Genomic DNA, 23,110 nt, shown 5'->3' with positions numbered 1-23,110 from the left:
CTCTGGCCTTTGTGCGGAGAGGATGTGCATCCTGTTCATGTGGTGGGAGAATCAGCATGTGCAGAGAAGCCTTTGGATTACATGTTTAATGTGTTGCAAATGTTCAACATTTAGCAATTAAGCCGGCTCTTGATGCAGATTTTTTTTGAGAAGGTTTTGTCAGTCAGAGGAACAAAGATATTGCCTCAAAGAAAATTTCAATTCAAAATGTAAAATAAAGCCGACTTGGGAGTATCTGTCAGTCACAAAGGCAGGTCAAACATTTGACAGTTACATTTCTTGGGGAACTGAATAATGTCTTTAGGTTTGAATGCCCCGATGCTCGGGTCAGCCAGGCCGAGCGGACAGTGAAGCTCCGCGTGCGTCGTCTCTTCAGACCGGTGAGCTGTTCAGAGGACTCATCTCTGTGGACTGAGTTGTCGGCATCCGCCAGCTTCTCCAGCTCCTCCCTGTGGACGAAGGAGGAAATGTTACACGGTGTGGACTACTTTGCTCTCACAGAGGAAAAAAAAACACCAAAAACATGATTCAATCGAAGAACGTTTGGGTTCATGATTCCGCACCTCTGTTCGCTCTGATCGGCGGGCTGTCTGAGGCAGGGTGTTGGGCGCCATCCCAGCACCCGGGATCCTCATTGATTTTGCCCAGGTTGATGTTCCATTTGTTCCAGTTGACTTCCTCCACTCTGAGACGACAAGAGGACACATGCTCCAATTACTGTCTGCGGGCTGATGCATCAATCAGCTGCCAGAGAAGGCAAATTAGTGAAGAACACAGTGTGCTGCGCGTCAATCGATCCCCCTCGCACAGCTGCATCTATTCTTATATCTTCAAGCCTAAACCTTTATTATTATGTGTGTATCCTGTGGCCTTTAGTTACCTGTCAGCTAACACGGTGCACATTGCACACAGCAGATTGCACATGCTGGCTTCACTTTATATTTGCCCACAGTCCCAGAAACCAACTAGTTCCTCTATGCTTGAAGTTAGCATTTAGCATGCTCACATTGTCACTGTGAATATGTAGATTGTACAATGTTTCCAGTTTTCAGCATCTTAGCTTAGCATGATAGCATGTTAACATTGGCTAATTGGCACTGCAACAAAGTGCAGCTGAGGCTGATGGGAATGCCATTAGCTTTGCAGGTATTATGTCATAAACCAAAGTGATGGGCAAAACAAAAAATTTGATGGATCGAGTTATTACAATTCATCCAGTGTTTTAGCGGTGCATGTTACCAAAATATAATCACATTACCACAAAATTATTGCAACACAGCGATAGCAACTTTGGTTCCTAATCTGTGATTGGGCAAGGAGGTCTGTGCGTGTCATGTCATCCAGGTGGTTCACATGCAGCTTCTGATGGAGCCCCTCGAAACGCGGCAGTCACTGATTGTACTGTCGCTGAACTGAAAGAAGCCAACCTGAAACACCGGCGAAGGTCATCTCCAAGAGCGGTGCGAAGGTTCATCTCCACCCCGCAGCGGAACCTCTTCCTCAGACAGCAAGACAGCCTTCTCTCCATTTCCAAGATCGTGATGGCCCTCTGAAAACAGTCACAGCACGCCATCAGACCACATCTGCTGTGAACAGACACATTCCCCTCGACCACCACAGAGCCTCCGCTGGACGCCTCACCTGTAGCTTCCAGATGCTGGCGCTCTCCACTGTGGTCTTCTCCACGGTGCGGTTCATGAGGGCGATGAGCATGTTGAGCAGCAGGATGTAGGTAAGCACGATGTAGCCGATGAGGAGCAGGTAGAAGACCTCTGTGTTCTCGTGGTTCTGGGTGAACTCCATGTCGCCCATGCCGATGGTGAACTTGAAGAGCTGCATTATGGTGTAGGGGATGTTTGTGAAGGAGGGTTTGACACACTCCTCACCAGGATCAATGGGACCATAGAGACGCCCCTTCGGCGTCGGAATTACAGTGGTGTTTTTCACTTTAGGCTCTATGAGCAGGGTGACCACCGCTGTGTCGGGACATAGGAAACAGATTACATACAGTGCATCCTCCATTCATGGCATGTTGGATCCTAAATGAGGTCACTGCCTAAACACTACCTGCTGAGAATCCAATGAGGAAGACGATGTAGACGAGAAGGAAGCGCAGGATGTCACTGAGGATCATCTACAAAGACGAAAAGAGACAAAGGGCTTCAGCGAATCGTTCAATGCGATGTTCACCTTGCTGCAGTGTGACCTGTGTGGACTACCTTCTGGATCATGATGCTGTAGATGCCCATGTGTCTGTCGCCCCTGGAGAAGTAGAGCATGTTCACCCAACTGAGAGCAAGACACAGCACCAGGAAGGCGAGGTACTGCGTCATCCCGAACAAATACAGCCCGGCCGAGACCAGGAAGAGGACGCCCTGCACAAAGCTATCAACAGCAGAGAAGCAACTGTGAACCTGCAGCTTTGTGATTCTAAATTCTAACAATGTAAATGTGTCCTGTATAATCCATCCCAGATCATCCAAAACTGTTACACGTCACCAGTCTGTGCCATGCAAGAAATCCCACGAGTTATTTGGTGATTACGCATGGAGTACTTTAAATTATACAGTGCCTGTAAAAAAGTATTCACACCCCTGTGGATGTTTAATGTTTTATTTTTACATCATTTTTCTTAGAAATATTCACCCCCTTTAATAGGACACACTTAAAAGTTGCAGTCAGCAATTCTAATCCAATACATTTCCTCGCGGTACGCTATTTGTACATTTAAAAAATCCGGTGTTCATGCACAGCTCCTGCTCTGTAAATGGGAACAACAGGGCACAACACTATTGCAGCCAATCAGCGACAGGGGACAGGCCACAGATGTATAAAGAGAAAGAAAGGGGGATATTTGTCTGAGTGTTGAGTTCATGTGTCTAACAGTCTTTCTCCAGAATCGCTGACTCCTCCTTTAAATGATCACTGGTGCAGCCAGGTGGTTTTAGAAGCCACATAGTTAGTTAAATGGAGATCATATGTGTGTAGTCAAGGGGTTTCAGTTGATTGTAGAATAATTAGTACACTGGGATAACAAGGACACTGTTGGTGTGTCAGTATTGTGGCAAAACCCACATTGTTAAGACAAAGCTAAGAGTGACTGACAAGCACCACAACAGACATTGCATGGGTATATAGTTAAAGAAACAATAACTATGTACCCATGCAAATGCTGCGTCTGTTACTATCACTAACCACTATGGTAGAAATGATGCCATCTATCAACTGGAAGACGCTGCCAGTCGAGGATGATTCCAAGTCCAATTTTCTCCTTTTGTTTCGGTGAAAAACACAGAACTTCACTCGGTACCTTTATTTCAAACCACGCATGGGAGATAAGCTTCACTATACTTACAAAAGAATGTCATAATATCCATCAATCAGCAACGTCTGCAGCTTCGGCCGTTTCCTCTTCAGCTCTAAGATCTAGGAATTTAGATAAGGTTTTTTTGATTAATCACATTAGTGGAACACAGCTGCTACAACCTGGTGATATGAGCCACTGGATATTTTTATTTAAAACACAAACATACCCCTATGAGAAAGAAATAGCAGTTTGCCACCGATATCATTAGCTGGCCTGAAACATACAGGTAACCCTTTATGGTGTGTTTGAGGGGATACGGCAGCTGTGGGACACAGAAGAAACAAAAAGCAACATCAGCACAGGTCTGTCTGGGATGGCTACACAGATCAATCACACAGTTTGCTGCCAGCTCACCTTTCCAGATTTCTTATTGTAGGCGACAAGAGTGAAGATGATCAGGTACAGGAGGTAGACCAGGAAGTTGAGAAAAAACATCTGACCTGCAAACTTCTTCCACTTCTCCTCCAGCAGGTGGCTCAGAGGCTCCATCTGGAGCATCTCGTGGCGGTTCTGAGGAGAGACAGATGCTTGAGCACAGAATAACGACAGCAGCTGCCCCGACCGGGCTCAAAATGCTGGGACTCACAGGAATGTCACTGCCGTAGACCAGTATCTCCATGACTGAGTTGTCCTCCAAAGAGTCCACCGAGGCCAGGTCGTAAAGGGAGCTGTGTACGGGGCCGTAAACCCACTCGGTGAACTTACGGGATAGATGCTTAGTGTGACACTCGTGGAATTCCCGTTTCAGGATGTGTGCAAAAAGCTGCAGACAAACGAAAGAGCAAAATCATGTCTGAGACTGTTCAATCACATTAATCCAAGTACAGTACAACAGTGAGACTGGAATTGTAGACTTGTCTGTGACCCCAATCCAGAAGCTCCCAGCCAAAACAGTACTAATTGGGTTGTCAGAGGAGCTGGGGGCCTATAGTACATTTCTATTCTACTATGTCTGAAGTGACTGCAGTGACTATAGTGTTTACCCCGATCTTGCCAGTCTTGGCAGCCATTTTGAGAGGCGTCAGCCCCTTGAGGTTCACGATGTCCTCCAGCTTCAGCTTTGGGTGCAGTTGGGCGGTGGTGTTGAGGATGCGGTCGTACATTTGGGTAATGAACTCTGTGTTATCCTTGTCCATATCCTTGGATTTGGCAGCCACCATCACCAGGGCGTGCAGCACCGTGTTGCCGTGAGAGTCCGTCATCTTAGCGTCCGCTCGCTGGTACTCGTTTTCCATGAGGAAGTCCACCACGGTGGGTTGGTTGGTGCAGGCTGCCAGAGACAGAGGCAGCTCACCTGAGGACAACACAGAGAGACTCAATTAAGCAACAGCTTTTTAAAAATACATACAACTGATTTAAATACATCTCTGTCTGAATGTGTAACTTGTGTCTACGTCTAATCCATCAAAGTACATCAGACTGATGCCAGACTGACCCCCCTCCACACATTTGTTGTTGTTTTTTGTTTATTGTTATTTCACTCGGACACAGTGCAAAGTTATGTATGTGAGTTTCACACTAAAGACTACATTCATCAGTTGAAGGGGGAAAGTTTATGTTTTTGACATGTTCATGCAAGCATGATTTTGTGATTAGTTTTGAAGCCAATTATGGTCCAGTATTCAACTTAGGGACTGTACAAAAATGATTATGGCGGGTAGGGCTGCTGAGTCTTATTTTTCACGTTTTAAAAAAGCAAGGCCCTCCCCTAGGTTTTTAATATCCCCCTGGACTTAAGGGGATATAAACTGCAAAACCCTCCAACAAATAACTTAAATAATGAATGAGAGTACTGAGGTGGAAAACCTCCTTTAACAATAAATAACTAAAAGAGTTAAAGCATTAAGTATTCCAGACTCAATGAAGATTCACCCCGATGTAAACATTTAATATCTTAGTTGAAATTTGAATTTCAACAAGACATACGTTAAAAGTTAAAATGCTGAATGTGACCCTGACGATGCTAATTCAATACTGCTGTACTGCCGTCCTTCTTTGTTATGAACTAACATTAAAGGTGTTAATTAAAGGAGCATTATTATAGCAACAAACAGCTAGTTGCATGCAAAGATATAGTGGAGCGTAACGCCAACTGTTAGCTATTTCAGTACTGTTGCTGTTGTCAGTGCCGTTAGCACCGTTAGCTTTTCACTGCTATGTTGAGACCCGTGTGGAGCCAACAGATATGCTCTGAATTCCGTATTGAGCTCCTTTAAAGTAAAATTGAATAATTTAAAGGAAATTAAGAAAATTACCAACTTAGAAATAATAAAAAATGTATTGCTTTATGTTGCTCATTGTCACACGAGATGCTGTGAAAATACAAAAAAAAAGCCTCACTCAACAACAGGAGCAGTGAAATGTGAATCTTGATGATCTTTGTGTGAGGCTCTAAAGAAGGGCGCTCCTCCCTGCAGCAGCATGGACTCACCAAAATAGAAGTTGGGGCCATCGTGTGGCTGGAAGAATACCCCGCAGGCTTTGGCATAGACATCTGCTCCTTTACTGACCAGCAGCTTCACATAGGAAATACTTCTCCTCTCAATGGCAATGTGGAGAGCTGTCTGGCCTGCCAGAGTCACACATAAACCACAGTCCATATAAAAAAAATCTGATAATGTCGCAAAAGTTTATTCTCTCAGCAATTCTGCTTCGTACACAGTTTACCTTTGTAGTAGCTGTTGGTGTAGGCTGCATTCACAAACTCCTTAAGGTCGCCCGTCTTCTCTGAAATGTCGATTAAGAGCTCCACCGTCTCGTTCTTGCCGTCCTTAAGGTGCAGCAGAGCCTTCATCAGGGCGGTTTTACCATAGGACTGATCTGCGGGTGTAACCACACATTCAGGGAGATGACACACAAGTCTACGGCTCACTGTTTGGCGCATCTGTTGCATTACGGGGTCTCACACTCACACAGGGAGTCGGAGAGCTTCTTCATGTTCTGGCGCAGGTACTGATGCAGGTTGTCCAGCTTTCTGACATCCCCGCTGGCCACCGCTTCAAACAACCTTTCGATGGTCAACGTCTTGCTGTCTCTCTTGTTCTGCTCCTCGCCTCGAATCCCTCTATAGACAAAAATAATTTCACACACAACACGGTTGCAAAAAGATTCACGCGGGTCAAGAGGTCAAGCCGCCTCACACTCCACATTAATCCACAGCGTGGGGCTTGATAATGCACAGCACTCATGGTATAATGAGAATTAAAGAAAGGCTGAGATCACATTGTGTTTGCATGGTGAGGCTCACTTGTCAAAGTTGAGATTGAATCTGATTTGAGGCCTGGTCGTCTCCATTTCCTCAAGGTAATCAGTGTCCATGGGGGCCTTGGGCGACTTCTGGCCCAGACCCAGGGCAGAAGCCACACCGCCCTTCCTTGCCGCTTTCTGCCGCGCTTTCTCCTCCTCCGTCCGGTCATCTGCCTCCAGAGAGAAGCCAAACATCTCTGACTTCTCCATCATGGCCTCTTGCTCCAGTGATCTGCATGGACGCACAGAAACAAGAGTGTGTCATTCAGACAACAACCAACAGATGCAGTGAAGTGAATTTGATTACTAGAGGTACACATGTGGAGAAGTAGGAAACTTTACTTCCTGTAGACCAGTGGTTTCCAATTTGAGGGTTAGGAGCCATCCAAGCGAGGTAAGGCAAAAAAAGAAACATTTCTACGACGTGAAATGTTTTTCTCTTTGGCTGAACGGCACACAACTGTGTCAATGGGTCACACATACTCTTTGCTTTGTTCTAGTGGGCCACAAGTGTGCTGCGTTGGTGCTTTAACATGAGTTACTATGTGTTTGTATCAGCTGGGCCTGGGACATCTCTGCCACAGGGGATCACCTCACAGACATATTTCCAGACATGTGATGTTTCAGCCCCAGTGACTAACAAAGGAGTGTATTTAGAAACAGATTTCCATGGCAGCTCTGCACGCAGAACTTGATCCGGTATCCACTTCTTTGCAGAATAATCAAATCACAAGCAGTAAGGTTTATACAGACACAGAATGTGAATGACATGAAAAGATTCCCGCAGAGTTCAGCTGATCACAATAAAAAGACGTATGCTATTTTGATCTAAGGAATCATGTTGAGGACAATGGGAACCTAATCTTTGGTGGCTTCTTGTTCCCCTTTTCAGTCACGAAATGGGGAATTGGTGACTCAGTACAAACCCCCGTAAGACACTGTGATCATAAGATTCAGAGGGATGTGTAGTGCAGCAAGAAACAAAGGATGGAAAAATGCAGAAGTATGAACTGCATGCTCATCTCCAATGAAACACAAATGTATCTTTTAACAATTATTTAGTAGCACATCTGAATGAATTAAATATTTGTTGTCATTGACAAAACTGTATTTCATAACCTCTTTGTTGTTCAGTTGTGTGTGCCGAAGCAGCTTCTTCCACGCCATGCTACAGATGTACAATTATTAACAAATATTAATACACACAAACGATGAAACCACTACCATCATTTCTCATATCCTTATTAAATCTCATAAAACAACCAGAAAAAAACAAGCAGTGCACTGCATGTTTTTGTTTTTTTTAAATGTAAGCGTGGCGGTATGTTCAAAATGTACAAAATACATGAAAACTAGTCACAATAGCTTGCTATGAGAGTGTACAGAAATATGTTCAGACTAAGAGGATTCCTCTGATACTCAACATGTTTGTCAATGTCCTTCAGGACCAGAAGCAATCTAATGATTCAAAACTGGTAAACAAAACCATTAACACATCAGTTGACTCACCACAAGTAAGTCTTCCTGCTCCAGATTGTCTTCTTCTTTAAAAATGTGATCAAAACATAACAGTCGGCTGCACACAATGGCGAGTCCTTCAGAGATAAGGCTTTCTGTCCTCAGATGCTCATTTACTGGACAGGCGGTGAGAGACAATAGGAAGAAGCATGATGGGAGATAAAATGACACACCCAAGAGAATATCAGAGCACATTAATGGAGGCCTGAGTGCTTTAAAGGATGTATTGACCATCTCTACTGATGCTAAGACAGCAAAAGAAATACCACAAAGTACCAGTATGTTACCCGACACTGAACACGTTTCATGATCAACAAATCAGAGCAGTTTAACTTTGTCATAAGTCGTTCAGACAGGAACTTTTTTTATTTAACTTAGAGGTAATACAGAAAAATAAATGAACTTACCCTTCTGAATTGCTGCTTTTCTTTCACAGGTTCGTGTATATTATTTCTGAAGCGGCTCTTTTTTTTAGTCCATAACATTGCCTCCTGTGTGTCTTATGTGCCTCCTCTAGTTTCACTTACATGTGGGTGTGTTTGTTTTTCAGCGCTGCTGTGTTCCTGTGACTGTGTGGTTGCAAAGCTTTTGCCTACCACGCTGTAAATCTGCATTCAAGAGATCATCTGACGATTTCCTTTCTGAAGATCACTTCCCCTTTTTCACGGTGCACAAGGCTTCACATATTGACGTGGTTACCGTTAGCGCAGAATGGCTCAAGTTATTAAAATGTTACCCAAATAGGCAACGAAGACTTTACATCCGATATTGTGCCGCCTGATGTGTCACAACCGGTGTTTATCTGGCTTTGCACTCTGTGATTTACATTTAAAACTTGGACAAATGCACCAGAATATAATCCTAGTTCAAGTATAAGAAGATATTGACATCAAAATGTATTCAAAATATTTAAGATCCGAGACAAAATGAGTTATTAATACTGCTTTATTTGTACCATAACCACATCGGCTGTGAGCTAATGACCCTATAAGAGAAAAAAAACTGCATATAACTGTGCCCCGAATGATTGGCACTCCTAACGACACTGATGTTGTGTGCGTTTCTCACAGTCCCAACTGTATTTACTCATTATTATTATAGAAAACGACCACATTGCTGCTAGAAATATTCCATGTATCAAAAAGCACCAGCAGCAGCAGCAGCACGACAAATTCAACAGCGGTTGATAAATTAAGATCATCTTCTTGAAAACAAAGTTGACGAGTGGTAGAAGCAAAATTAATATAAAAAACTGACGTTAATCAAGGACATTTCCCCACTCTGTGAGGAGCTCACAGTTCAAAATGGAAGATTAAGACTTCAAATTAAGACGGCAAAGAAAAGAGCAGTAATCATCGTTTACAATAAATTGACAGGTGATAAAGAGGCCATATTAACTCTGGTACTAAAGCAAGGCTTCTAACTACACCACACCGCAACAGTCTAATGAATTGTGATTATAGATACATATGAACTGCATCTTATTTATATTGCATATCGCATATTCAATTTTCTTTTCATCTCACACAGGACCACTGCGTTAGGATAATGTTGTGACTTTTGAAAATGATCTTTTTTTAGACTTTTTAGATGGTGAGTGGAAATTAAAAGAAAATAAGCTCCTTGCACCCGACGACATTTAAACCATGAGGCAGACGGATGTGAAAGAAAATGAACTGAGAAAAAAACCATCTCCTTCATAGCCTATTGTAAACCATGCAGTAGCTATGGTTTCATCTAAAGATGGAGTCCACCCTTAAATACGGACATCCTGTTATGGATCATAAATATGTGACCTTCATAACAGTCCAGCAGCGCTGTGATTTTGATCTACTTCATGGATTTTATACATAGCCTTTCAGCAACACAGGGGAAATGAGCATGAACTTGACGCATCTGACAAAACACGCTTTACACAAGGCATCTTTAGCTTCGCAGAGCAAAATATGTCGTAGCATTTCCCTTTGCCTGATCGTTCCCTTTTTAGACAAAGCAATGCCGTTCTTTAAGGTTGTGCAAAGTATTCACTTAGTCCAGTAAACAGACGGGGATTCCCTTGTGGATTACAACTCTCATTCAGAGTCGGTCACAGAGGACCATGGCCACGCCCACAGCGGAGTCTGCGTTTTGCCCGTACACCACCGGCTGAGGAAACGCCCTCTCCACCTCCTGCCTTAGCACCTCATTGCGGGCGATGACGCTCCCAATACCCACAATCCTGCTGATCCCAGCCTGCTGTAGACGCTCAGCAGGCATCATGGAGGTGATGTTGTCCAGCACTCCGCGGCACAGCGCCCTGGTCAAATGACCCAGGGAGAGATTGGTGGTGGAGATGTTGGCGACCTGACCCAAGCAGAGCGGGTTGTGCCTCTCCCCCAGGATCGTAGGGCTCACCCTCAGGTCGCTCGTTTCCTGATTCAGGGCGCAGTGAATCAGCTTCTCATACAAGCCCGAGTCACTCATCTCCGTACCTGTGAGGGATGAGAGTAACGATTCAACAATTTAAATCAATCAATCCAATAGTTGATGAGACATTTCACGCAACGCCACATGTGTCAATCTCACAGTGATGCTCGAGGAAAAGTCGGGATAACTGAAGTCATTAGGATCTATCCTTTGGGGACCATGAATGCCTATACTAAATAACTTTGCAATAGTTGCTATATTTTAGTCCGGACCAAAGTAATGAACAGACGCCTCCACCCCCTAGAACCACAGTACTAGCGCGGCTAAAAAATACATACCGAGCTCTTTCATCCAGGCAGCGAGCATCCCCACAAAAGTGGCCATTACATTTCCGCCGTTGAGTGAAGCCGCCACCGCCAAGTACGAGTCGCCAAAGTAGGGGAAGTAGGAGATGGAGGAGGCCGGCTGAGGAGAATCTGGAGGTTTGAAGTCGGCTGGCATGGCGAAGGTCAGCTGGGCTGAGGTGCTTATGTTAAGAACTGCGAAATTAGGAGACAGATGCAAACTGTCATCTACGGCATATGAACTAACAGCTCATGCAAGAGGCACTGATGGCAGGATTACACTTGATCTATAATGGATTTGTTTTCCTATGCGTGCTCAAACATAATGAGTCCAGACTAAGACATGGGTATTTACTGCTGTGTACTGACTTTATTGTTATGTTAAACCGTTCTTATGCTTTGCTATTGTTCTCTTTGCTGTTTTTAACTACAGTGTATTGAAGCATAATCGGTAGTGCATTAGAAGAAATCTAATGGATGCAAAACCTCATGGTACAGCCGTAATGGAGTCTTTAATCTGAAGTGCATGAAAAGTACTGCATAAAGCCCGGCCCTGAGAGGAATGCCCAGACTTCCTGTTTCACCTGCATCTGTCCGAGCACTCATGCAGGAGTAGACAGAGCACTGGAAGTCTCCCAGGGCAGCCCCCACTGGCGTACCAGCAGGGATACCGTGCCAGTCAGAGCACGTTTGTCCCGCCAAGCCACCAGATGGCACACACTGAGGAAGCAGGTGCAAAGGGAAGCCGGCACCCTTCAGGCTAGAGCATGCACACACACACACACACACACACAAACACACACACAGTAGCTTGTGACGCATAACAATTTTGTACAGTTCATCACAAGCTTACAATGCCAAAGTGATGTCAGATTAACAACTGATCATGCACAAACTGTAAAATACGTTTCATGCGTTTAGTACTTCAACTGAACAGGAAGTTCTTCCCTTTACATACATGTCTGTATTCCACTGGTTGGAGGAGGTGTTGAAGAAGCCCCAGCTGGCTGCGTTCTGGGGCGTCATCACACACCCGTCCAAACCACACAGCATGGAGGCCACATAGTCCTGGATGGTACCTGCAACGGTGAAGTCCTCAAGGAACTCAGGCCTGCAGAGAAAGCGCACATCTTTTAGTTCACTCTCGTATCTGTTATGTTCATTCTGTACACATGACATCTATCACACTTCTGTCCATCCTGATAGAGGGATCCCTCCTCTGTTGCTCTCCCTAACGTTTTTTCCTTTTTTTCTCCCTGTTAAAGTTTTTTTTGGGGGAGTTTTTCCTTTTCTGATGTGAGGGACCCGGGACAGAGGATGTCGCATGTGTACAGATTGTGAAACCCTCTGAGGCAAATTTGTGATTTTGGGCTATACAAAATAAATTGAATTGAATCACTAAATCAAGAGGCGCGACACGCTCTACGTGGGATTTCTAAAAAATACTGTGTGCTGACCTGTGCTTTGCATGCCAGAGGATTGTTGCACAGCCAAACCCCGTGGCTACGCTGAGATGCGAGTCTGGTTTGGGAAGAGAGGACAGGAAGTCGCTGCTGCAGCGCCCATCCTGCCAGGTGATCAGCTGACTGGTGTCTCCGCTTGTGAAGAAATCCCTCTTGGACCAAACACAACCTGCGGGGGGGGGGGGCAAGAGACATGTGACAAAAATACAGCAGACAAAACAACTTGCATCTGACTTCATGGTTTTGTTTGGTTGCAAAAAACATTCCAGTGGCACAGATTTACTATAACTAACCTATTTTCATATCAAGTTTTGGATTCAACCAGCAGAGGGCGTAGTTGCGAAAGAGCTACAACGGACCAACCAAGTTTCTGTTAAAAAGGAGGAGTTATAAGAAGATTTCACTTCCCCTAATTGCCCAGCTCCACGATCTATTTTCAAAAAGCATCTTACAAATGTCACCAACATTACAGACTGGCTAATTGGTGTAATTCAGCAGTGTGTAAACATCGCTCTCTTCTCTAAAGGCTTCTTCCAAATCCCTGTGGCCTTCACTAGTGAATGTTTTATCTTATCTTTTAATTTATTTTAACATTATGGGAACTGTTGTCCAAATTAAACTGTGCATTATCGTTGGTCTCTAAAGACAGAGGGGGTTGTCAGGAGCACATGCTCTCAGGAAAACAACTGAACTTTAACTTAAACAACCACCCATTCACTACCTGACCTGCGATAATAAAAAGTCAAACAATAGGAAACTGGAGATGGTCTTTGTTTGGATTGTAACACCTTCTGAACAATACATTCAAACTGTCTTAGATAAAACATAATTTTACACTTCAAATGACTTCAAGAACGACAATGTCCGTTTCTTTGTTGCTCAAACTGCTCATGTACCACAGCCGTTGTTTCTAAATACACCACACCTTCTGAAATGCAACGGCGTGCGTGCGTGCGTGCATGCATTGCAGCAGACTTGTCTTACCGCTCCTTGCTTTCCAGAGTAAGACCCCGTGCATCTGTCCGGACAGCCCGATGCTGGTGACATGCTGCAGTTTGTCTCTGGACAGCAGGCCGATGCACCGGTTCAGAGTGTCTATGATCCGGCCGGTCTCCTGCTCTTTCGCCTAAGCGGCATCGGGCACGTAGTCGGGTTACACCCGAGACAAGCACACAGCAGCGTTAATATTGCTGAGCTGCGAGGTAAAGTTGTTTGGTAATGAACGCACCACGGAACGCACTCACCTGTATCCCGCTGTGGTCTATTATATCAGACGAAGTTGGCAAAGCGTGACTGGCAGCCACCGACCTGGAGCCAGTTTCAAATAAAACAGCTTTGACCGACGTTGTGCCCACGTCTACACCGAGGATATAGGTAGACATTGCTGCTGATGAAACTCGGTGTTTTGGCATTCAGCTGTACGGCATCATCGCGACAAGGCAAAGTCAACTATGCTGCATTCAACGATGTAGGAAATAGGACGTTTACACATTAGTAATTACGCCTAACCGATTAGTTCCATCTTTAACAATACTGCAGGAAAATGTCAGCGAAAATCTAAAATATCACAATTTTTTCTGCTTGTGCCATCAACCTGAAGAGGAAGAAAATATTACAACAGGTCCCAACTTTTCTGGCAGAATAAAGCCTGCGTTTCATTCAGCCGGGCCAGTGCCAGGCCTGCTGGCTCACTGGCATGGCTTCTGAAAGCAGTTCAGGTATTGGCCTACTCATTCCATCTTCCTGGTATGACAAGGCTAACTATTTTCGGTGAGAAGGGTTGATTGTCTGTCTGGTAACAAACTTTGCTGTTGTTGTGTCTATGATATCTAGATTATTGGGGGAAAGAAAAGAGAAAACAAAACCTATGTTGCCCAGAATAGCACGTTGTTACCATGCTACAACTAAAGATACTGCATCTCGGGGAAATTTGACAGCAATTAATACATAGTAATTGCAATTATAACAGCAATTTACATTGTTATCTAGTTTTTTTTTTAGCTTGCTTTCGTCTGTTTAGTGGGGTTGTGAAACATTCTATTTGAATTACGTTTGAGAATTTACCTGTATGTGCATGCTCACCCAAGTCGAGTAATTATGCTCGAAGGTATTTAAACGCAATATAAAAGTTTCCTATTATCTAATGCGCTTAGAACGCACCACACCCTCGCCGCCTCTTTGGTCTGATCCGGTTTGGACCTGTCCCACAATGCACTGCGAAGGAACATGGCTGAATCTTGGTTAAGTGTGTTATCCAAACGAGAATGAATGTGCTGTTTCCGTGCCATATATGCTGACATTCCGTAAAAACGATCTACTATCCAAGCCTGTTGCAGATTATGTTTCTGTAATCGCGCTGTGAGGAGCCAACGAGTCCCTGCGTTTATTTCCGGTGAGAATCTGTCAACTGATACCGTCGGAGCTGCCGGATGACTAGCTAAAGGCTAATGCTAGCCTGTTAGCTCCACAGGTTACCCAGACATCAGGCTCTTCAGACTGGAGTCTCATCCATTTTTGTTTCTTACTGGTGTTTTGTGTGTTTTTGTCATCACAGCGCTTTAATTTGTTGGTGTTAGCTGACGTGATCTACTTTGATTTATTGGGGTCAGTACCTGGCTAAGCTAACATCAACCACGGCTGACTGACAGCTTCTCTTTTTTTGTCTTTGCCACACACATTAGGGGGCTTTCATTGTATCGAGACCTGTCGATATTTGTAATTTTGTCCTCGTGGTTAAATATGTTAAAAATGTCTAATATATTTCTGATAAAGTAATGGCCGTGCTTTTCATTAGTGGAATAAGCATTATGATCCTTTTAAAGTAAAAGTTATAGTATTCCAGGTAAAAGTCCGGCATTCAAATGTTGTTTTTTCAAGCATAATACTGACATATCACAGTAAATGTTAATATTATAAGCTAAAGTTGTCCCGTATGTAGCAGAGGGGAGCCAGTGAGTGTTATGTCATTGTATTATTATTACTGACACAATAATGAGCAGAATTTATTCAGAAGTAGCTGGTCCAGTTAGTTTATTTTTACAGTATTTGATGTTGAGGTTTCTAATCTGCAACAATCCACCGCATTTCATTATCTCAGGTTTTAGTCTCTGTATCTGTGATATAAATGTAGTTGAGTAATAAAACTGTTCTTCTGTCCAGGTTAGGGCCATTTGAGTAAATGTTCCTATTTTTGTGTCTGAATCTCTCCTGAAACAGGAGAATCTTCCTGTGATAGCTGACCTGAGACAACATGGCAGCACTTGTAGCCAAGCGTGAGGGACCACAGTTCATCAGTGAAGTGGCTGTGAGGGGAAACGCCGCCGTGCTGGACTACTGCCGCACCTCTGTGTCCGCTCTGTCCGGAGCAACAGCTGGCATCCTCGGGCTGACTGGACTCTATGGCTTCATTTTTTATTTCCTCTCTGCTTTCCTCCTCTCCCTGCTGCTCATTCTCAAGGCCGGACGGCGGTGGAACAAATGCTTTAAATCTCGACGGCTGCTCTTCACCGGGGGCCTCGTCGGAGGTCTTTTCACTTACGTCCTGTTCTGGACTTTCCTCTACGGAATGGTGCATGTGTACTAGAATGAGCTATGACGGATAACCGTGACTTAGCCCTAACACTATTGTCTGCCCTGCTGTTTGTAGATGAGCCATTAGTAAAAGACTTCTTCCATTTTGAACTGTATATTAAACAGTCAATAATTATAGTATGCAGAATAAACCGTTCATATATTTCCTGCTCCACACTTGCACTCTGCAGTGATTCTAGCTTTATTCAACCTGTAACTCCTGATCTGTGCTCAGTATCATCCATAACCAGGATAAGAGCCAAAGTTATGATAATGTAGACTGTAACTGTATCATGTAACATAGATCAAACCAGATTACATCCTAGATGTAAGCACTTTTAATTACAGTTCATGTACAATAGCATAGTTAAATTATAACAAATCTGATTACCGATTGAAATAAATACCTCTGTACAACTTGTTTTTATACATTATTTATCGGTTTGTCATCAGGCGGTTTCATCATGAAATAATCACGACAAATACATTTGTTTCCAACAATAAAGACCATTTAATAAATAGTAACGGGAAGAACAAACGAAAAGGAGTCCATGCACTTCAATGTCTTGCACCATTCATTACCAGTCAGCCAGTGCACATCACAACGACATTCCACAGCTTCACATGTGAATATCGTGAATAAGATTGTTGTAGCCATCGCATGGCTTAGATCAACGTCAACATACAGTAGGAGACACATCAGTGTTTAACAGTACACACAAATTCCTGTCACAACAGAGGTACACGATGCATTCAACTGCAATACCAACAATTAAGACCGTTCACTCATTTTATTACATATTGCTTCCTAGTGCAGATGTTTTTAAAGATTTTCATTTTGAATCCGTGCTGATAAAATCATTAAGGTGTTTTGTGAACTGATTTAGCAGAAATCACTTTACAGTTTATTTATTCGTCTACAATGTCTATTTTACTTAATCCAAGTAAGCATTCCAAGTAAGCATTCATTTTATGACATGCAACCAAGACAGTTAATTATTTGCATTTGTAAAGCAGTAATCTGCAAATATTTGGCAATTGGCTAAAAGTCTTAGATGAGTCACTTCTGTCACTTTTGCATCTGATTATCAATGAACCTGTTGTAATCTCCCACATCCCAGCTTTCGACCCTGACCCCGCCACTGAAAACCACCTTTCTGGCCCACTTGAACAGTGTCGAACATTTACATTTCTCTGGACCAACATGTTTGTAGTCGGGACAAGCATCATTCAAGCTAGTGGCGTGCCAGCAAGTCGTGCCAGTAGGTGAGAAGTGGACATCCGTCCGTCTCTTGGTTCCACCTCTTGCAGACCGCTGCAGGTGGTTGGTCTCGGCCTGCCTGCTTAACTTAATTGTGTGAAGCGAAGGTGATGTGAGGCCTTGGCTCTGCAGCTTGGGGAGAGACAATGGCAGGGTATCGCTGTCCTGCATTGCGTGGAACGGTGGGACCCCGTTGGTCCACAGGCAGCTGGCTCTCTGCCGTGGCCTCGGTGTCCTCTGGGCTTTTAGTGGAGTTGGCGGCCTCTTTCTCCGCAGCTGGTTTCTTGGATCTCCTCTCCCGCTGACCTGTCTTCCCATCCTTGTGTTTGGTCTTGTCTTTCCTGTGACATACAGTACGAGGGAGATGTGCCAAGAAATGTTATGTGAAACGTTTGGAATATGGCTGATTTAAGAAGGCGTTTGACGTTTGTGTAAACACAGTTAGTCATACTTGAAGTTGATGATTTCAAACTTCCTCTCTCGGTAGAAGGAGCTTGTGTTCATCATGTACAATAGTATCATATCACACGCGAAGGCTCCCTGGAAGAAAAATAATATCAACTGGATTTTCACAACCTGCAGAGAACCATTATTTTATTGCTGGTCATCATTCATCGCCCTCTCGTTTCACGCTAATAGGATGTTTTTCAAACGTCAGTCATCACCAATTATCCAATTACACATCAACGTATTCATTTAGTAAATTACTCACCACACCCAGCAGGGCAACACCCGAGCCTATGGCAATTATTGTGGGAACAATATTGAATTTCCCAGCCTGCAAAACAATAACAGGCATTCACTGCAAGTCTATTACCGGAATCATGTACCTCCCTTAGAAAGAAAACGGATCGTATCGCTGCTGTACCTGGCCATTGATCAATATATCGAAGCGAATCCCATACACTTTATACAAAGTGCGAAAGGTTTCACCATTTTGATCCTTGTAATACTTGGCATATCTGTGGGGGCAAAGATCAGTTGATCAAATATGGAAATAAATCAGGTCAGAGGGGTTTATTAGTGGGATGATTTATATCTCGCTGAATGCGTGAAGCGACATACCTGAAGTTGTATCCTGATGTGACCGAGTTGTTCACGTTCATGTCCAAACGGGTAAAGCTGTACTCTGGATTACACTGTGAGGAGTCCTTATCCAGGTCACAGTTCCACTCAATGAGAATACCAACAGACCCACCCTGACGGACAAAAACAGGGACCTTTGTGAATGTCGGAGCAGCCTCACATCACACGTGTTACTGCAGCTGGTCACTATATTGGCACACTTCATGTTCGTTTCCTTCAGGTTCTCAACTCCGCTTCATATCCGATCACTTTCATCTGTCTTGCTGATTAAACCTTAAATCAGAGCGAAGGTGGGTGGAGCTCTGCTGAGAATTATATGATGTCACCGAAATAAAAAAATCATTAACAATATGCCTTTTCACACATAAAAAAAGTATTTTCACTGCACAGGCTACTAATAACATTACATGATGGCTCTGTTCCATTCAAGTGTCCCGGTAAGCCATGATGGTGTGGCAGCATGCACAACACCAGGACCCTGTAAGTGGAGCAGTCCATCAGCAGAGGGAGCTCAATTTCCATGCTGGTAATTTAGCTGCTATCATGTGGCATCGGTATGGAAATCATTTCAAGCTTTTCAATTATTTCTTATTTATAAGACCAAAACTCCATACTTGTTAGGTCACGTGATAATAACTCTCCATGTCACCTGAAAAAAACACATGAAGATGTGATTTATTTGACTATTTCTGCGCAACCTCTGTGATTTCCAATAAAGCAGAAGTCCATGATGAACCTGCATTTTATTGTTATTCATAAAATGCAGTATACAGAAGTTAAATGTCTGCTCAGCTTTTGCTGTTTAGAGCCAATCACAGCACAGACACCTGTTCAAACCTCCGACCAGGGCTCCATGTGGTTTCATAACGCTGCTTGTCTTTTTGCATCTTCAAAATGAATTCGTCCAAGAAAAAAAATCTATTTTAGGTAACGACTCTCCCTTTACTTTAGAGTAATAAGACACTCCTCTGCTGTAGTCAAGCTTCAGTTCAGTCCAGAGACTGTGAGTGTTTGTTCACACACAACTCTACTGTACTTTGCCCTGATGCTCTGCGGTGTGGAATTTGGATTTCATTTTTTTTATATAGTCAAGCGGTAAATTAGGCCTGGATTTCATGGAACGTGTTGGATACAAACAGGAAGTAGAGAGAACAAAAGAGAGATTGGTGACAAATGTCGCCTGCAGAATCTAGACTGGGGATGTTTCAGATGCAGAACTGTTTTTCCACCCCGATATATAGACACTGCTTTTGTTCTGATTCCCTTAAATACGTCCTTGTCAATAATAGCAATGGTTATATGAATAATTGTTTTGTTTTGTTTTTTTAGTTCAAGGGGAAGTACAACTGTTATGTGAAATGACCGTGAGGAAGCCAGGAACTGAAATCCCTCCCACGCACAGTCTCAACATAGCACATTGTTACACTTTGTACCTTAGCAGCCAAGTCCTGGAAGTCGTGTCCAGTCCAGCTGACCAGATCTCCGAGGCGGAAGATGGGACAGTACAGGTTGTCCTCGCTGTCGTAGGAGCATCTTTTCAGGTAGCTGTCGTCGCAGGTTTCAAGGACGTTGGACCTAAAAGGGTCAATACAGCCGTCGTGAGGCACAGCTTTCATATGTCAGATCTTCAGGAACTATGGAAAGAACAACTCAGACTCCCAGAATTCTCCCAACTTCTCATATCGGCACATTTGACCTTTCGATCTTTTTCTTAGACACTATTACTGCTTAACCTTAGAAAGCTCTTGCACTGTTTTTTGCGATCTCTTACTTGGATTAATTCTGACTGAACTGTAAAAGTAGAGTTTTCCTCTACACACACACACACACACACCAGCATATACAGTATGCATATGTCGATCAGCCCACACCATTACGCCCTCTGGCTCTAAGCACAAACCGGGTGTGACACACTGTGAGACGTGCACTGCTGCCAGCCATTTTCGAGTAACACTCATCAAAAGGGATTTCTATTGGCGGCCACTTCTCATTAAGCCTTGGTTGTGTGATGAGAATAAGATCCTGACGGATGCATTAGCGGAGGCATCTCTCTGCTTTCTTGCAGGACTTGAACAGGCTGCAGAGAGATGTCCGCGGCTCAGCTCTCTGGGTCAGCCCCATCTGATGGGACACCTGTCCAGGGCAAGGCCTGCAGTCAAGGACGTCTCAGATGACTGTTTTCACTGTCTCACTGAGTGCAATGCACAGGCTGGTATAAATAGAAGGCTCTCTGCACCCTAAAGCTATTCAGAGCAGCCGCCGGGTCTCACTCAGTGATCTATGCACATGATGCCCTGAAACCACAGGCACCACCAGCAATCAGCACCACTTACGGACACTCACTTGGAGAATTCAAACTTTGGGAACCTGATGAAATTCTTGATGTAGATGGTGAAGTTTTCCGCTTCGCTCAGTAAGGGCTCTCTGGAGGGGAGGGGGGGAGAGAGAGACAGGCAGCTGTGTGAAATAAAAACAAACCAGTGGAGCTGACAGGCTGCATTAGTAATAAATAGAACCTGTGAAATATCTCGGCCCCTGTGAGGGATCAGACTGAGTGTCAATGTAGTAGCACAAAATGGCACATTTCCAGAGTTCTGCAAGAGGGGAGGAGGGGTCTCACGTGGGTCTCTTGCTGTACTCAACAGGACACCAGGCGTGAATCTCACAGGTCCCCGTGCTGTTTAAACACAACCCGGTCTTTATTCCTGACGGAGAGAGCAAAGGTTCTTGGCTGGGTGGAGCTTATAGAGAGTTTATGCTACAGTAAGACACATTCAGAATACTGCTGGTATGTAGTGTGTGTAGGCTACTGCTGCGTGATGCATCATATTCACATCATACAGAATATTGTTGAAACAAAAACTGCCTCTACGTGAAAAAAAATATAGTTTTAAGATTGTCAGTGACCAACAGGACAGATCTCAACCTGTAATTGAGGCTAAAACCTAAAAACTATTGTTGAGCGATTCTCACCATTGCCAGCTATCACAGTCTCCCCCTCGACGCAGTCATCGTCACTTTGGCACCGTCCATCTGGCACGTTGAAGCTCTGTGGGATGTGGAAATGCATTTAGGTGGACATTGTAATCCTGCACAGTTTCACCTATGGTCATTTCAGATATTAGGATGGAGAAGAAAAAAAACACACAATTAAAAGTAAATAAGGAGATTTGCCCTCCTCTGTATACTCACCTCAGCGCAGAACCCCAGCCTCTGATTGGGGGTCTCTATGTAATTTGTAACTACGAAGAACACCTGCTCACCCTGCAAAATGAAATTAGGACCAGACAGTTAGATTGAGAGGCAAAAGGTTAAACAAATTACACTCCTAAAACGGTCAATATTGTTATATCTGTGGAGACAGACGCTGAGGCTAATGATATCCGCTAACGCAGACACTCAGTAGCCTCGTAATCGCTCTCGACAGGTGAGTAATTGGGGAGTGCACTGACATCAATATTGTAAGCTGGATAGATAGATGGACAGACAGACAGACAGACAGACTCACTCACATTCGGGGGTATGACATAATCCTCAGCACCCCACAGTTGAAGCCCGGTCTCGGAGCTGTTGGTCAGTGTGACACCTTTTAGCTTGGTGATGACTGAGGTCTGGATGGCCTCTTCTCTCTCCTGGTAACCCTTCCTCACCACAAACACCCACCTGAGACATTCAGCGAAACATCTGGATTCACTATGTTTCAGAGTCTTATGTTGAATAAGGGTGCCATGCATCAGTACGTCCGGGTCTGACGGCACCACTGTCAGACAGATAAAAAGCAGTAATGCTGATGTGTAAATCTATCCTCGACTGCATCGTGGAATCATTTCTGCATCTCCACTGAAACTGCGTTGAACTATTTTGCACATCTGCGTGTGCATTTGGGGGTAACAGCAGCATCCACTGACTAAAACGACCCCCCCCCCCCCTGAGCAGCAGTACATAGAGCCAAATATGAGAGCCAGAGTCAAATATGATTTTATAACCCCCCCCTGCAGTCACTCACTAACAATTACGTTTTAAAGGTCAAACCAGATACTGTCATATTATCAACTCTCCCCATAATGCCCCAGTCACCTGCTCACTTTCCATCATTCCTCTATACATCAGCCTGACGTCACTCAGTGATGAGATAGCTTCCTGTCTCTAATGCCGAGTTGACGCATTAATGAATCCACCACCAACTCCTTCTGATACGCAACAGTTTAACAAAGTAAAAACATTAAAACTCCACGGCGCTGTCACTTTAACAGTAAAAAAAAGTCAACGCTTTCGGCGAGCTCAACTATTTTTAACTTTGTGAATCACTTTCTAAAAGGTTAACTTTATTCCATGCCTAAAAAGGGGTCTTAGGGGGCATGCATTGCACCTCACCCGATTATGTATCCCAGCACGGCCAGCTGGTAGAGTCTAAACAATATACCGATTTTGCGGTTTTCGGCGATGACATATTTCTCTGTCTTGTAGTTGAGGAGTGACACGAAGAAGCCTCCCCAGCCTGCCATTCCTCCCGCACGCTGGACCCGAGTGAGGCGGCAGCTCCCAGCGGATACGCTATTACAAGTGCGCCGCTGGTCATGCGACGGGCAAACCCATCGAGAGAGGGGCTGTAAAACACCAACACTGTTTCCTCTGAAAGTCCAACGTGAGACGATTGTTTCAGGGTTTTTTTTTAACAATTTGAGAGCTTCACAAAACTTTCTAGAGCAGTAATCACTCCCGTGAATCCACATTGACTTTTTAGTTGCCTTTTAAAACCCACTTTGGCTAATATTGCTGTGAAATTCCTAATATGGCTTATTCTAAATTAAAATTATTTTGTGTCATATTATTTTCTCAGGTGATTAAG

General features: G+C 44.0%; 4 protein-coding genes across 6 annotated transcripts; 1 reads left to right on the top strand and 3 right to left on the bottom strand.

The window, feature by feature from the left end:
• Positions 1–71: 71 nt before the first annotated feature.
• trpv1 (transient receptor potential cation channel, subfamily V, member 1) lies at positions 72–10,209 on the bottom strand. 2 transcript variants are annotated; one of them, XM_031856959.1, is made up of 17 exons: positions 8,539–10,209; positions 8,123–8,247; positions 6,615–6,845; positions 6,280–6,431; positions 6,035–6,187; positions 5,799–5,936; positions 4,351–4,661; positions 3,954–4,130; positions 3,722–3,877; positions 3,534–3,629; positions 3,356–3,426; positions 2,220–2,385; positions 2,068–2,134; positions 1,642–1,976; positions 1,428–1,549; positions 564–685; positions 72–449 (listed from the first exon to the last, which is right to left on the bottom strand). In XM_031856959.1, the coding sequence occupies exons 3-17, from the start codon at positions 6,824–6,826 to the stop codon at positions 373–375; spliced, it is 2,355 nt and encodes a 784-aa protein (XP_031712819.1). In that variant the 5' UTR covers positions 6,827–6,845; positions 8,123–8,247; positions 8,539–10,209; the 3' UTR covers positions 72–372. The 2 variants fall into 2 exon arrangements, with proteins under 2 accessions (XP_031712819.1, XP_031712820.1); XM_031856960.1 differs by lacking the exon at positions 8,123–8,247.
• Positions 10,210–10,997: 788 nt separating this feature from the next.
• shpk (sedoheptulokinase) lies at positions 10,998–13,804 on the bottom strand. Of its 2 annotated transcripts, none has more exons than XM_031856965.1 (5): positions 13,589–13,804; positions 13,329–13,470; positions 12,339–12,513; positions 11,840–11,992; positions 10,998–11,076 (listed from the first exon to the last, which is right to left on the bottom strand). In XM_031856965.1, the coding sequence occupies exons 1-5, from the start codon at positions 13,754–13,756 to the stop codon at positions 11,070–11,072; spliced, it is 645 nt and encodes a 214-aa protein (XP_031712825.1). In that variant the 5' UTR covers positions 13,757–13,804; the 3' UTR covers positions 10,998–11,069. The 2 variants fall into 2 exon arrangements, with proteins under 2 accessions (XP_031712825.1, XP_031712824.1); XM_031856964.1 differs by having other exon boundaries at positions 11,051–11,641.
• Positions 13,805–14,547: 743 nt separating this feature from the next.
• Positions 14,548–16,331, top strand: emc6 (ER membrane protein complex subunit 6). The gene is made up of 2 exons (XM_031857560.1): positions 14,548–14,736; positions 15,561–16,331. The coding sequence occupies exon 2, from the start codon at positions 15,595–15,597 to the stop codon at positions 15,925–15,927; it is 333 nt and encodes a 110-aa protein (XP_031713420.1). The 5' UTR covers positions 14,548–14,736; positions 15,561–15,594; the 3' UTR covers positions 15,928–16,331.
• Positions 16,332–16,405: 74 nt separating this feature from the next.
• Positions 16,406–22,772, bottom strand: p2rx5 (purinergic receptor P2X, ligand-gated ion channel, 5). Its single transcript, XM_031857559.1, has 12 exons — positions 22,636–22,772; positions 21,774–21,924; positions 21,454–21,525; positions 21,235–21,310; positions 20,882–20,966; positions 20,605–20,685; positions 19,695–19,836; positions 18,241–18,374; positions 18,044–18,137; positions 17,888–17,953; positions 17,627–17,715; positions 16,406–17,516 (listed from the first exon to the last, which is right to left on the bottom strand). Exons 1-12 carry the CDS (start codon positions 22,764–22,766, stop codon positions 17,264–17,266), a joined length of 1,374 nt encoding a protein of 457 aa, XP_031713419.1. The 5' UTR covers positions 22,767–22,772; the 3' UTR covers positions 16,406–17,263.
• Positions 22,773–23,110: the final 338 nt, after the last annotated feature.

This window comes from Anarrhichthys ocellatus, unplaced genomic scaffold (assembly GCF_004355925.1).
Source record: "Anarrhichthys ocellatus isolate YVR2014 unplaced genomic scaffold, GSC_Weel_1.0 scaffold18, whole genome shotgun sequence".
In the NCBI taxonomy this organism is placed as follows: domain Eukaryota; kingdom Metazoa; phylum Chordata; class Actinopteri; order Perciformes; family Anarhichadidae; genus Anarrhichthys; species Anarrhichthys ocellatus.
Note: the sequence above shows the minus strand (reverse complement) of the source record. Positions and strands in the feature narration are given on the sequence as shown.

What these genes read in the sequence shown, in the direction of transcription:
- trpv1 (XM_031856959.1), bottom strand. Translation starts at nt 6,826, where the DNA reads ATGATGGAGAAGTCAGAGATGTTTGGCTTCTCTCTGGAGGCAGATGAC. An exon ending in TCTACGGCAGTGACATTCCT is followed by an intron (nt 3,878 to 3,953) that starts GTGAGTCCCAGC and finishes GTCTCTCCTCAG; the next exon opens with AACCGCCACGAGATGCTCCA. An exon ending in CCAGCATCTGGAAGCTACAG is followed by an intron (nt 1,550 to 1,641) that starts GTGAGGCGTCCA and finishes GACTGTTTTCAG; the next exon opens with AGGGCCATCACGATCTTGGA.
- shpk (XM_031856964.1), bottom strand. Translation starts at nt 13,756, where the DNA reads ATGCCAAAACACCGAGTTTCATCAGCAGCAATGTCTACCTATATCCTC. An exon ending in ACTCTGGAAAGCAAGGAGCG is followed by an intron (nt 12,514 to 13,328) that starts GTAAGACAAGTC and finishes CCCCCCCCGCAG; the next exon opens with GTTGTGTTTGGTCCAAGAGG. An exon ending in CTCTGGCATGCAAAGCACAG is followed by an intron (nt 11,993 to 12,338) that starts GTCAGCACACAG and finishes CTTTCTCTGCAG; the next exon opens with GCCTGAGTTCCTTGAGGACT.
- emc6 (XM_031857560.1), top strand. Translation starts at nt 15,595, where the DNA reads ATGGCAGCACTTGTAGCCAAGCGTGAGGGACCACAGTTCATCAGTGAA.
- p2rx5 (XM_031857559.1), bottom strand. Translation starts at nt 22,766, where the DNA reads ATGGCAGGCTGGGGAGGCTTCTTCGTGTCACTCCTCAACTACAAGACA. An exon ending in ATTATGTCATACCCCCGAAT is followed by an intron (nt 21,526 to 21,773) that starts GTGAGTGAGTCT and finishes TTCATTTTGCAG; the next exon opens with GGTGAGCAGGTGTTCTTCGT. An exon ending in ATATATTGATCAATGGCCAG is followed by an intron (nt 17,954 to 18,043) that starts GTACAGCAGCGA and finishes ATTGTTTTGCAG; the next exon opens with GCTGGGAAATTCAATATTGT.